Source organism: Coloeus monedula, assembly GCF_965178545.1.
Source record: "Coloeus monedula genome assembly, chromosome: 18".
Lineage (NCBI taxonomy): Eukaryota > Metazoa > Chordata > Aves > Passeriformes > Corvidae > Coloeus > Coloeus monedula.
In genome coordinates, this window is record NC_138798.1 from 436,717 (window position 1) to 450,604 (window position 13,888).

The following is a 13,888-nucleotide window of genomic DNA, read 5'->3' on the forward strand; positions in this document are numbered from 1 at the left end:
ATTGCATCGGTACAAATGCATCGAGAATCCAGATTCACACAACACACTAAGAAATGGCATCTCATTTCTTGTGTAAGAAAACCCAAAAAAAATTTAAAGCAAAAAAGGAAGGTTCATATTGACATATTTAGGATGAACAAGAAATATGTGGATCAAGGGACAGAATGCAAAAGTACTGAAGGTCATAGATGTGAATAAAGAAGTGAACTAGTACAGGCATATTTAAAAATGAGCTAGTATGAAATCACACTTCCTAATCTAATTCAGCTCTGGCAATTTAACTCAGTTAAAACTATGTTCTCATGAAGAAAGAAATGTGCATATATTCAAAATTAGCATTAACAATTAACCACTAGAATCACTATATACATATTAAACCACTGTATTACTATATATAGACACACACCTACTTACTTAAACCTCAAAAAGTAGACAGGTTTGGAATTCAACAGCAACATAACGAACAATGCATCTGAACAGGTTTTCCACACTAAAGGCTCCTCTGATTCTAAGTACTTCCTGAGCGTGCAAAGGCTTATTACGTCTTTCTATCTTTCTTTAAGGACAGTATTTTATAACGTTCTAATTAGCTTAATACATTTATATGGTAGATAATTCTTGTAAATCTAAGTGTTTTCTGCAGAAAGACTATGTATAAACAGAAAATATTAACATAAAATATTTTAAATTAATTACAGGAAGAGTTTGCTTTTCTGGAAGCAAGGTTTAATCAATGCATTAAATTACAATGAATTATCCTCTTAAAAGTTTCATAAACATTCCCATGTGGCACTATTTACTTTTTTCAAAGAATAAGTTGTCTGTAACAAGAACAGAATAAAGCTCTGTTTTAAAAGCAAGGAGAGGAGTTGCAAACTGAACTTGTTTTGTTACTAAATTATAATCTCCCAGTTTCTATCACATACATTCAGGTTCAAGCCTGACACTGAAGTAATCAAAAAACTGACTAGCTCTATTCTATGGAGATACATAGTCTGATTTTAGTCTTTCTTGAAATAACCAGTAATTTTCAATTTCTTCACAGAAATCTTATTTCACCTTTACTAAGATTTCCTTATCATACAGTTTTAAATACAAATTACTTCCATGCGTATTTCCCTCCACATATTACACTCTGACAACACCTGTAACCCCTTGGCGCTTCTGAACCTATAATGCATAAAAATCAACTCAGATTATTATGGTGACAACTGATCTGCAGCAACATTACTGAAAAACCAAGAACTCAATAAGCACCACCTTGAAGTGACACTACTCATTACTTACAAATGTATAATAACCCTACTGTAGTGAAGGCTTCACTGATGCTATGATGATTTTTTGCCTTTTCTTTTAAACCCCTTTTATACCTTTCTACAATTTCTGTATTCTTTAGTGCTTTTTGCCTACATTCTTGGACTTGTTTGCTAAGCTAGGAGACTAAACATTTTAGAAGTTTCGTAGTTAGGGATCAATATGCCCCAGACCTCAAGATCCTCTCCAGAACACATTTTGTAAACTAAGATAGAACCATCCAGGGGGAGGTTCCTTGGGGAGAGCGGGGGCTCATTCGAGCCTCTCACTGGGGAATTTTTGATTAGATATGCTAATTAATAAGACCTATAAAGTTATACCAGATCTTTTAGGGGGTGCGCATTGTGGTGTGCATTTCGGTGCATTCGACCTAGACGTGGTGCACCTAAAGATCCTTAAAATAAATACCAAGGTAAAATCCCTTTTTCCATTCTAACCGTGTTTGACTCTTGATTTTAAGATCAGGAAAAGGCATCATCACTACAAATTTTCTTTTATCCGAGTAGTGTTACATGTTCAGTCCCATAAATGAAAGGGTAAGTTGCATTTCTTTAAGGAATCAGAATCCTGGAAGTTGAAAAGAATTAAGAGGCACATAAACTCATTTAAGCTTGACTTTACCTTTTTGAGTATCAGAATTTACAAAATTTGCAGGAACAAAATAATATAATAAGGGTATGGTGCTAAACTTACTCACAGACTGAAGACGTGGTTTCCTGCCTGCCCACCCCCTCCAACCCATTCCTGGTTTTCCTAAGCAGCAATTCAACAGATACTCAGCATGGACCTTCCAAGACTCAGGAGATTGAAAAAGAATAAATACACAGGATGAAGCATGAAGCCAACGTATTCTCTTCCCACCAGCATCCACACACAATTCACCAAAACACACCACCAGCTGCCTCCTCACAAAGCACTTACAATCAGAGGAATATTCTGCCTGTGATGTCTGCACAGCTGCCCCATCTGTTGACTGCGGCGTAGACGAATTATTATCTGATTGTGCTTTGCGCACCAGTGCTGCAAGGGGGTGATCAGGGTCTACTACCTTCAAAGGCTGAAAACATTTTGAGAATAGAAAAAAAGATTAAAATTGTAAGTACATATTTAAAGAACAATAGCATCAACATCTTCAAGAAAGCAGATTTATCTACATTAATAGACATCAATAATTCTGTGCAAACACTAAAGTTACCGTTTTTGTAGCTCTCATATTAGAGTCAACGTATTTGAAAATTAGTGAAAAACAAGACAAAAACCACTTTCACATAAACAGAAATGAATGACATAAAAAGAAAAAAGCGGTTATTACTGATAGCCAATGACTGCCATGGCTGGGATAAGGCACAGAACCTGTCTTGTCTAAATATCAGACAGCACCACAGCCATTCCTCTGAAAGCCTCAAATATGTACAACCATCTGTCACTCCCATTATTCCATCACGGCCTAGTCTCAGAAAATAAAAACAACTAACGGATCTAGTAAAATTTACATTTAATGAGTAGTAAATTCTGGTGAAATATTATTTGCTGGAACTGTTATTTTGTGTCAACATTTTATCTACTAAAATCTAAAAAGAAAAAACACTCTCTCTCAGCTTATATACATAAGGCATTAAATACCTTAATCTCTTCTGCTTCAACACAGGTTCTGTGGGATAAATCCTTGAGTGATGCCCTCAATACCAGAGGGCATCAGAAATAGAAATATAATTCCTTAGAAATGGAAAAATAACAATTTATGTACTAGAGAAAAGGTAACTCAGAAGTTTACAAAAACAGACTTAAATTACAGCCTGAAAAGAAGCCCAGACCTTTGTCAATAAAAGACCTGAGTACCTGCAAAACAGAATTTTTCTGTCCATGAATCAGGTGTTTTACAAGATAAAAAGGTAATTTTAATCGTGTCAAGTACCTTCATGAGCTCTTCAAGCCTACTGCATTTTTTAGATGCAAAAAGACTTGGATGAAGATAATTTCCATCATCGTCGTCATCATCATCATCATCTTCCTCAGATTTCACTCTCGAGTCTAAATAAAAGCAATGTTTGAATTTTATTTGGGTTTGCTATGAATTTGCTTTGGGAGAGAATGATGATACAGGACAAGCATGAATTCTTAGGAAAGCACCATTCATATAAGTCAGCTTAGTCACAAAAGCATAGATCCAAGATCTTGCCAGACATCAACAAAACTAAACCCTAAATGCACAGACCAACCTTCTGTTGGACTTGAGCTATATGACTGCTCCTAAAACCTTCACATCATAGCAGCTCCTGTAGCTGAACATTTCCACAAACAATATTTTTTCAAAAAAAATCCCCAATTTAAGCAAAATTTTGAATCATCACATCAATCTCAGCTGCAGTGGAACCCCAGAAAAATGCGGCTATTTTAACAAAAAGACCAGTGTCTGCTCCAGTGATTCCCACCCTGAAGCTACCATTTGCCAAGCAACAACTCACGTTTTGTCTCGTCAGCTTTACTTTCCGAAGGAGCCGCGTAGCGTCCCTCTTTCATGGCCTTCTGGATGAACTTGTAGTAGGGGTTGAGGTAGTGATCAAACCGCAGAAAGTCAAACTGGGAGTTGCGTGCTTGCTTGGCTTTCAGCATGATCTCAAACTGGGCTCCTTGCTTGCACACAAAGTTTGCAGTTCGCTCAATGATCGCATGCATTTTTGCTGTTGGTGGCTGTGGGAGTAAAATAACACATTTGCATTTTCATAAGCAGCTTGTACACTGTGTTAGAACTCCAAGAATTAGAAAGAACAGTAGTTCCCTGTCCTTCTCAGCTTTCTTTAGCAACTTAAGTTCCATAATCACCTAAAACTAATGAAAGCACATCAGCCCTAAAAAATAACCAAAACAGTCCCAACGCTCCTCAGCTGCTCATTCAGTTCCTTTTGCAAGATCTTTTTCTTCTCCCAGCACAGCTGTTTCTGCATTGAACACCAAACTGAAGAGGGCAACAGATCCTGGATGACCTTGGTATTACAATATCTCAAGGTGCTCTGAAGGCTCAACATGTATGGTTTCCTTCACAAAAGGTGTCCTTAATTCTGTTATCTCTGAATGTGCAAATATCGTTCCCTAACTAGAAATTTGTTACTTTGTATTTGGTTGGGAAGAACATGTGTGCCTCTTAAGACCAACATACAAACTACAATTCCCATGTGCATTCCCTTGAAGAGTCACTGAACACTTCACCAATAAAGCAAAAGATAAAATTAATAAAGTTAAGCAGCATCCATGCATTTTCCAGAAATCCCTAGGGAGAAGTGCGATATCAAGCCCAAGATGTGAAGAGAACAAGAGTACAGTTAAAGAACGAATGAACTTCATTATTCACTGCTTTTAATTTCACACTCAGCTATTTTGTCCTGTGCTCAGTACGCTGTAAAAACACATACTCTGTGTGCCTATAAAGACTGAAGTGTCACATTAATGATTTGGTTTAGCTTTGTATTTTTACTGCACAGATACACAGCTATGTTGCAAACCTAAAAAAATGTTTCTCAGAAGACTGGAAGCACTCGAGACAGTGGTGCTCCACATAGGGGAAAAAATTCTCAATATTATCAAACAGCCCAATTTTAAAAGCTGTTTTCTGCCAATTGGATCCTTTACCAGGACATGTTTGATATAGAAAATAACTAGATGTTTCAAGTTTTATTTGTCCCTCTAAAACCCCAGCAAAGATTATTTTAATGAGAGGCAATGAGGTTCTTAACAAACTGATAACATTTTGTGCATTATCAGTTTCACATCATATATCAAGTTTTTCTATCTGTCCTCACAAGTTACTAACTGAAAATTTCCTCTAACAGCCCACTTCAATAGCATCCACAGACGTCTTAAAAATGCCCTGGTGAAGAACAATCATCTTTGCCCATAATCACAGTTTTAAGCAGTGGAAGACCTTCGGCCTGCTTGTCATAACTCTTCAGTTCTAAGTTCCAGAATGACATTACTGCTGCAATTGGAGCTGCCATACACTGAACATTCCATAGTTCTGGACTTTTTTTTTTTTGCTGCCTGACTTGTCTTCATTGAATATTTGCACTTTGCATTGATCTGTATTACAGGAGATATAAAATATCTGTCTTTATTGAACTGAACTTTGCAGACTGGGAGCAAAGTCTCCACGTTAGCAAGCTGATTCTCAAATTTCTTAAACAGAATAAATATCTTCCATGGTAAAGCCGAATGACTTGAATAGAACAACAACAAATCGAGGTTCACAAAAAAAAATTCTCACAATTCCCAATCCAAGGTTAAGTATACATTGCCTTCAGAGCTGCTGTCTAGACATTTTGGTGTTTGTGGGGTTTATTTTTTTTTTTTCAGTCAAAACCGAATATACCTCCACTTGTTTTCTGCTCATGTGACTACACTGGAGTTCAACAGCTGACTGAGAAAAATTACTTCAGTAAGCCCCACACTGCACTTTGCGACATATATTGGAAATACATCCTAAATTTCTAAACAAAACTCAAGCCAAGCAGCTACCTAAACCAACAGTTTTTCACCAGCAGTTTCGTTTTGGAAACAGTATCAAAATGCAAAAGAAGCTCTTCTCTGAGAACTCAAGGTTCTTTAAAGAAAAGCCAATGAAGTAGAAAAAGAGTTACACAAATACTCTGTGCTCAGTATTAGTTATTCTAACCGTGTTCTGAATCTTTACTGGCCAAGGTTATCAAGCTGAGAATATCAAGTTGAGCTCACATATAAATTAACACTTTCATGACCACAGTTATAGAAGGAAGAATATTATCTGATTTTCCAGCATCTTTTAATAAACTTGAAATACATTGAAAACCCTTACAGTTAGACCTGTAATCAAGCAGGTGTCTGTTCAGCTCCTTTCAGGAAAAATACAGAAGCCGCAATTAAGTCTACAGAACATGTAGCAAAATCTAGCAACATCACATGAAGAAAGGAGCTTCTATATGCTAATACTTTCAAGTTATTTCATACTTTATTAGAAATAAATTACTGTTTTTCTCCTTGAATATGCTAGTTTTATATAGAGCATTTACACTTGATCAAATCCTATCCCCTTCAGATTGGGACTCAATTAAAAAGATTTCAGGAAAGAATTCTTGAACATAAGCAAACTTTTGGTTTAATGGCCCTTTATGTTTGGAATGTTGAACCTTACATCTCCGCAAGTAGCCATTCCAAGAACAACTGCCTTTTTTCCACATTAGCTAAAATAATATCACAAGTGATACTAAATGCACTTAGCATAAGCACAGTGATAATTTCAGTGTGAAAAAGAAGATTCAAAGGTGTTCATAGAACTCAAGAATTCAAGGCAGAACATTTGAAATTAAGTTACTATTTTAGAATAATTTAAAATGTACCACACTAAAGTTAATGGAAAAAAACCCCAACCCAATCACCAAACACAGCACCATCAACTGCACAAAAGCTGGCAGCAGTGTAGGCTGCATTAAATGTACACATACCAGTTCCACATCAGAAGGTACATTCAGTCCCGGAGGCGCAACAAAAGGTTCTTCGTTTTCCTCTGTATTTTCTGTCTGAGCTGTTTCTACAAGGAATGACAGAATGAAGTACCATAGGAAAAAACATGTCAAAGTACCCAAATGTTAAAAAAAAATTAAAGTATATCTAAACCAATGTGCAATCAAGGAATTTATCAAATGCAGCTATATAAACAGCATTTGCATTGCAGACATTTAAATATGGTTAAAAATATCAATTTGTATTACAGTCCATTATTTGCTACAGCAGAAATGTTCCTCTGAAAATATTTTACATTACAGATTTTTTTATAATAATTGAAGTAAAAAATTTACTTTTTAAAGTAACTTCTAGTACTATCTATTCTACTAGCCTTAAGAGAAATCATATTCCCTTTTTTCCTTGACAGATTAGATGGCACCAAGTGCAGGAACACCTGATCACAGGAGCTGTGGAAACAGCAGAACAACCTCATCACGCATGAGATGTTGCAGTGATTACTGCAGACAAACCATGCAACAAAGGGAGTTCGCTTGTTTGGTTACTTTCTGGTGGGTTGGTTTTTAGGTTTTTTTTCTAATGAACTCAAATAGTTTAACTCCACAAAGGCAGAGAAAAATTTAGCAGCAAAGAAAGAAGGAAAGAGCAGCAGACAAAGTAGAACAGACTGTTTCTTTTGGCAGCATCTCCAGCTAACAATATTTGGTTATAGAGTCTTAAACAAATGAACTAAACCCCAGAAAAGACAATGCAATTCTGCTTCAGTACAAAAGAGCAGAGGAGAAACCCTTCGTACAGTGGGAGTAGCACAGACACTGACTGCCCTTACACAATCTCTCAGACACGGCAAAAAAACGCTAAATAAGCTTAAGCACCTAAAGTGATCCTGCATTGCAACACAATACCTTGGGGGTAAAAAAGCACATTTCATACCACAGTAACCCACCAAGATGTAGTAAGGCAACCCAACTGTTAATTGAATGATCCTCACTTTACTAAGACATAGTTCAACAACATTTAAAACCTTCCTTAAGAATGTGCGATAAAAATACAAAGTTACTGTAATTATAGATGGGAACATGACAACTGAATTCCGTATTTTTTAAGGTCATGAAGCAGGGCACACTATGTTGAAGACAGACTCATTTATAATAATTAAGATGCCAAAATCTAAACTTAAAAATATACATTCTTATCAATTACTCTTTTATGCTTACAATGATATTTTCTGTCTTGACTAAGAAACACAGTGTTAGCAGACAGCCAATGTAAGGAATTCCTAGGTTTTTCCTGAATAAGAATCTGCAAGACAGCAGAATTAAATTCCCTGACTACTGCAGTATTGACTGTGCCACAGCAGGAAAACATTTTTAAGCTCTTCAAGAACAAAGTCCACAAAAACTCAGTAACAGAGTCCCATAAAGACTTTGATGAAATGCTTTCAGAAATTTTAATTACATTTTAATGACACATATATTTTAAACCCTCAACTGCAAGATCAAAATGCTATGTCGTCCCTCTCAATTAACCCTTTTTACTTTTACCCCTTACCTCTTTGTTTTGCAGGCTGATGCTCCTCCTCTTCAGTGGGTTCTGAAGGGTCATAATAATCACTGCCATAACGGAATCCCACTGCATTATAGGTACCATCTTCTGCCAAAGCTTCACTGAGTCTTTTATATTCCTCCTCTTGAACAAAAATGCAATTACCAACATCAGAACATATTCAGAAGCTAACTTATTAAAAAAAAAGAAGTAATATTTCTTACTTTAGTTTTTAAATAAGAAGTTTTCTCCTGATCATTTTAGCTTTCATTAAAAACTGAACAGAAAAACACAGCATGTACACATGCTGACTATTTATTTCTTCTTGAAGAGATATAGGCTGTGGATTAAGACATTCTAATGCAATTATGCATATAAAAGCACAGAATTTCCTTTAAAAAACACTAAAAATGAAGCAGAATGTGTTTATTTTGGGGGGTCTGAAATCCCAGTCTGCCCTCAGAATCTGGGCAATTTCTGTGTGGATCTACAGTTAAACTATCCTGAGGTCCTCTCACATACGCAAAGACTCCCGCTTTTCGAATCCACTGGATACTGTCAAGATAACATCAGAAAAAGAGAGTATAAAATTAGGAGTAAATTTAATTTCATAATAATTTACTTAAACGTGCTTTTCTAATAACCATGTTATTCCTTGAGCAATACCTTGCCTTGCCTCCTCCTCAAGCAAGTCCGTATGCAAGGCTAAATACCTCTCTTCATCACAGAGGGCTTCTATTCTAGCCTCCTCTTCGGACAATTGATAATCTCTGTTCCAGGTGGAATATTCAGCATCATACTCAGAAAGGTCATGCAGGTGACCACGCCCATCATACCTGCAGGATGAAACAGCTGGTCAATGCAAAGAACTTAGGGCTTGGGTTTATGCGATTACTTAAATACTTACCCAATAAAAATGAAAAAAAAATACTTATACGTTAATGCATACTCCCTTTTAGAAGTTACAATTAATTTTGCTAATCATTTGTCACCAACTATCGAAAATTTGTTTAATAGTCTAAATTCCTCTCAAAGAAACTAATAAATTATTACAATTAAAGGCAAAGGTATCCTTTAATAGTTTAAGTGGGATCCATTTCCTTAACAGCTCTTACCGTACGTGCTTCAACCAACCAATCAATGTCACTTGCAAAATACGTTTTTCTGGAAAGTCAAATAGCTTACATTCACACAAACCCGAGTACATAAATACCTATCCGTAAGAACCAAACGGTCGAAATTTCCTCGCTTCTTTCTGCTAGTCCCGAACTCTCAGGAGAAATCTTCACCATAGAAACTTGCGTCCATTGGAGGTAAAATCATGGCTAGGCTCGGCCCCTAGCCATTTGGCTGAGGAAATAAGTTCTGGGTTATGTGATAGAGAGACACACATACATAGGAACAGTAACATAAACATGCAATTTAAGGAGGTTCACCGCAAAATCAGCAAAGATCAATGATGTACAGTTCCTTTCTACTAAGAAATCACTTTATTTGCAGGAAAAGCACTGCATTGGGATAATGTTTATGCATCAGTAAGAGAAACTGATTGGAAAGTAAAGTGACAGTAAACTTGACTCCGCTGAGGTGTCTTCCCACACACAATTCTTGACTTGTGTCAACTTGCTAGACCAAAAACAAAGAAAGTAAATATTCTTATAGCAAAAAGCAAATGAAACATAGGTCTGGTTAATCAAGCTCTGTCCACAGGCAAACTTGAACCCAAGTCTTCTCATAGCAATGTGCTTTTCTCAAAATGGTGAAAATGAAGACTTCCTGCTGCTGGAGATAAAAGGAATCTAAGCTTCCAAAGGAGTTTGTAAGATTAGCAATTGCAAGCTGCCTTAACTCACAAATGTACGTTATTTGGTATTTCAGTATGTGTGTACAGACATGCACATACTTAGTGTTTGCTCCCTACAATTTCTGTAACACCTGTGAACAGGGCTCTGCTGCACAGCACCCCAAAAATGGCCTCTACTTACAAATGAGATCAGTCACAGAAATGATTTGGACTAGAAGTGTGCAACACAACACTTCCATCGTTGTGTAAGTGAGAAATGAAACATAGCTACAAACATTTATGGCTGTTTTGTCCTGCTTTTGTGTCTATTCCAATTGAAAAAATTTATTTCAATAATAACCATCATTAATGGTGTAAGCACCAAAATAGTGCAAGGGCATTTCTTTTTTCTCTCCAGTCTTATGGAAGGAAATCAAAAGACCTTTCCTTACTGACATTTTTCCAAGACAAATACAGCTCTTAAGTCAAAATAAGAAAATCCTGTCTAGCACCAAAGCAGTGATGAAACTGAGGGAATACATATCTATAGTATACCATGTGACCCTTCTCAAACCAAAATCCTTCCATCTTTCCCACAGAGGTTTTCAGGGTCACCCACAACTCTTAAATTATTCTTTCAGTGCTCCACTCAAACATAACCAACCTGACCTCCCATGTTCCCTCTCTCCAGCAATATATTCAGATAACTCTGAATGAATTTATTTCCCAATCCCACCCTATACTGCTGAAACAAATCAAAGAGATCAGGAGGAACATCAGAGCAGATTCTATTACTCTCTCTGGCCACGAACCTGGACCTGGCACAACAACCAAAAGAAGCCAGCCCTAACATAAAATTTCAAGAGCAAAATTTCAAGAGCACCCAAAATCAAATCCATTCTGTCTAATACAGGAAATCACAGCATCGGGAAAAGTAAACAGGCCAAGAACTGCTTTTAGTGTGTCCCATCAACAGCCTGCAGCCAGATTATGTAGGAGAAATAAGAAATCCCCATTTCCTTTAAGGTGGATAAACACCTTTCCACTCCCCCCACTGCCCCGTTCTCACCTACAGAACATACAATGTGCCTAGTAAGTACTCCCATGCAACCAGGCTCCCTTGGATTCCAAGTGAGAAAATAGGATGTTTGTGGTTTGCACTGAAAAGGAACAGATCATTCCCACTCTCCACCCTGCCGACCCTGCCTTGCCAAGTGGAGCAGAAAGACACATCACACACTGACTGCCAGGAGGAGAGGAATCTCCCAACGCTGCCAGAGAGGGAAACCCCAAGTTCCCGCAGACAGGGGTGGGGGGGGGCGGCCTGCAGCGTCACCAGAGCACCCTCGGAGTGCTGTGCCGGGAGCTGCCTCCAGCCCCGCCACGGAAGGTCCCGACGCGCCTGCCAGAGCGAGCCCTCTACTCAACCCCCGCCCTCACTGCCCACAGCACAAGGGGGGAAACAAAAAGAGGCTATCACAGTAGGTCTCGCAGCACAGTCTGGGGGTTGTGTTACACCGACCTATCGATCATGATCTTGGGGTCTCCCATCCAAGGAATAAGGTGTCGCCCCTGCTCCTGGTACTGAGCCTTCTCATCATCCCGAAACAGCTTGCAGGCATAGCCGAACACCAGCAGCTCCACACGGCTACTCCCGCCTCCACCTCCACCTCCTCCGGGGGACCCGGGCACCGCTCCCCCTCCTGACAACAACATTAGGGGTGGCGGGCCTGCTTCTTCTGCAGTCCGTCGAGACCCTCCGAGCCCTCCGTACATCACCGGGGGGGTGCAGCGAGGCGGAGGCAGCTCGCAGGAGCACCGACTGTCCAAGCAGCGAGTCCCCGCACGGCCGGGCCCGCGCTAAAGCCCCCGACCCCGGAGCACCACAGCCGCCATCACCCGAAACAAAATGGCGACGCTTCCGCTTCCGCTGGCGGCGCAGGGGCAGGGACGGGCTGGCTTTTGGGGATAGCAGATTCGCGTCAAGTTCCGGCAGACCGAGTGTTAACTCCGAGGATAACGCGATTCCACCGTACCGGAGAGGACACTACGCGTTCGGTGACAACGGTCGAGGCCCGACAGAGGCGGTGGGGCCACAGAGCCGGCCGTCACGAAAGTGCGGAACACCGGGAGGGCGGAGCGGCGCGGCGCCGCCGGGCGCTCTGAGAGGCCGCTCTGAGGCCGCCCTGAGTGGGGCGGGGAGCGGCGTGTGCGGGAGGTCCTGCTCGGCAGAAAGGAGCCCATTAGTTTAAAAACAAAACCGAAACGTGGGCCCGCGTATCCCGGGGTCCGCCACGCTGTCTTGGAGCCCCCAGGGGAGGGGGAGGCTGAGGAGCCTCAACGCAGTACAGGGAGGTGCGGCACAAAGCGGGGATCAATCCCAGGCTGCGCTCGGGAAGCTCGAGGGGAAAGCCTGGGAGCCACGGTGGGAATCACAGAACCAGTTCGGTTGGGAAAAGATCTCTGAGACCATCGAGTCCAATCTACGACCGGACACAACCTTGTCAACCAGATCAGGGCGCCGAGTGCCACGTCCAGTCTCTCCTTGAAAGGGGAAAGGGAGGACTTGGGGCACTGCGTAAAAAATTTCGAAGAAAGTTTATAAACCAGAGAATTTTTTGCTAAAATTGTATGATCTGGGCTGAAATTTTCGATGTTGTGTATCTCGGGGTTATTACTGTCATCACTCTTCAAGAAGTATGAAGAAATGCGTTGTTTTGCATATTTTATAATAAAATTCTCTAAGGAAGGACATGATGTTTTGTGGTTCGCAGTGGGAATTATTCCATATCCTTAGTTACGAGGGATTCTGAGTGCCCGTAAATGCTGGCAGAGCTGCTGGGTTGTGTGTAAAACTCTTAGCATCATTGTACAGAAAGGGATGAAATATGTAAAATAGTGCAGGACGAAATGCGGGAGCGCTGGAAGAGAGGTGGATAGTTTGTATCAGCAGTTAAAAACACCTCCTACCATGTGAACTTAGCAGGGGACACCTAGTGTGTACGGGTGGGAGCGCCCTTGATCATGTGGAACAATTTAATACCAGCTGGAAAACACTTGGAGTCAAAAAAAGAGTAGGAGAAAACCATAGAATGAACAACAACAAAAAAAGTTTTTGATGGGGGAGTATAAGAAAGCAATGTGTGCTGATGATTTTGTGACTTCCGTAAGTCCTCTGATAATGCAAATGATTCAACGGGAAGATAGTATAGCACTAAAAGGGCTCTGTGCAGTAGAAGTGACAGCATAATAAGATAACTTCAGACCATTTTCCTGGGATATCAGCATTTGAGACAAGGACATGTAACTCAGATAAAGGACAGAAATTGAAAACTTAGTTAAAAGGATGTAATTGCAGAAAGATGGAGGGAGTATTTTAATGATTTCTTTAATGGTGAACTGGATAAAGGCATTTTCCAGACAGCCGAGCCATTTCTAGAAGAACCAAGAGGTAACCAGGACACACAGTAACAATAAAGCACCAGATGTCAATAATGTTCCCAGTGAATTATTAAGAACAGAAGGGGTTACTGCTTAGATTTCTTTTTAGCTGTTAAAAAAAATAAAGCTTTAAAGCAAAAGTCATTCACCTTTTAAAAATTTGTTGGTAACTTTTGCTCCAGGAGGAGGAAAGTCATTAAAGAAGCACTTTTTCTGCGTCACAAGGTTCAGTATTAAGAGCTTGCCATTGTTTTCATGCTTTGGTGGAGTTTTGAGCAGCCTGCTTGATTTCTGGGCTATGTAGGCTCTTTATGC

General features: G+C 39.6%; 1 protein-coding gene across 2 annotated transcripts in view; it reads right to left on the minus strand.

Annotated features, from left to right (window-relative positions):
• Positions 1-12,027, minus strand: part of SFSWAP (splicing factor SWAP) — a 38,922-nt gene extending 26,895 nt beyond the window's left edge. Inside the window, exons 1-7 of one of the 2 annotated variants that reach the window (XM_082293332.1) lie at positions 11,655-12,027; positions 9,016-9,185; positions 8,356-8,493; positions 6,786-6,871; positions 3,780-4,005; positions 3,230-3,345; positions 2,236-2,371 (exon numbers count right to left, since the gene is read on the minus strand). In XM_082293332.1, the coding sequence (XP_082149458.1) occupies positions 2,236-2,371; positions 3,230-3,345; positions 3,780-4,005; positions 6,786-6,871; positions 8,356-8,493; positions 9,016-9,185; positions 11,655-11,908 (1,126 nt within the window). In that variant the 5' untranslated portion in view covers positions 11,909-12,027. Of the gene's footprint in view, positions 1-2,235; positions 2,372-3,229; positions 3,346-3,779; positions 4,006-6,785; positions 6,872-8,355; positions 8,494-9,015 lie in introns of both variants that reach the window. The other variant, XM_082293333.1, reaches the window with a different exon arrangement.
• Positions 12,028-13,888: the final 1,861 nt, after the last annotated feature.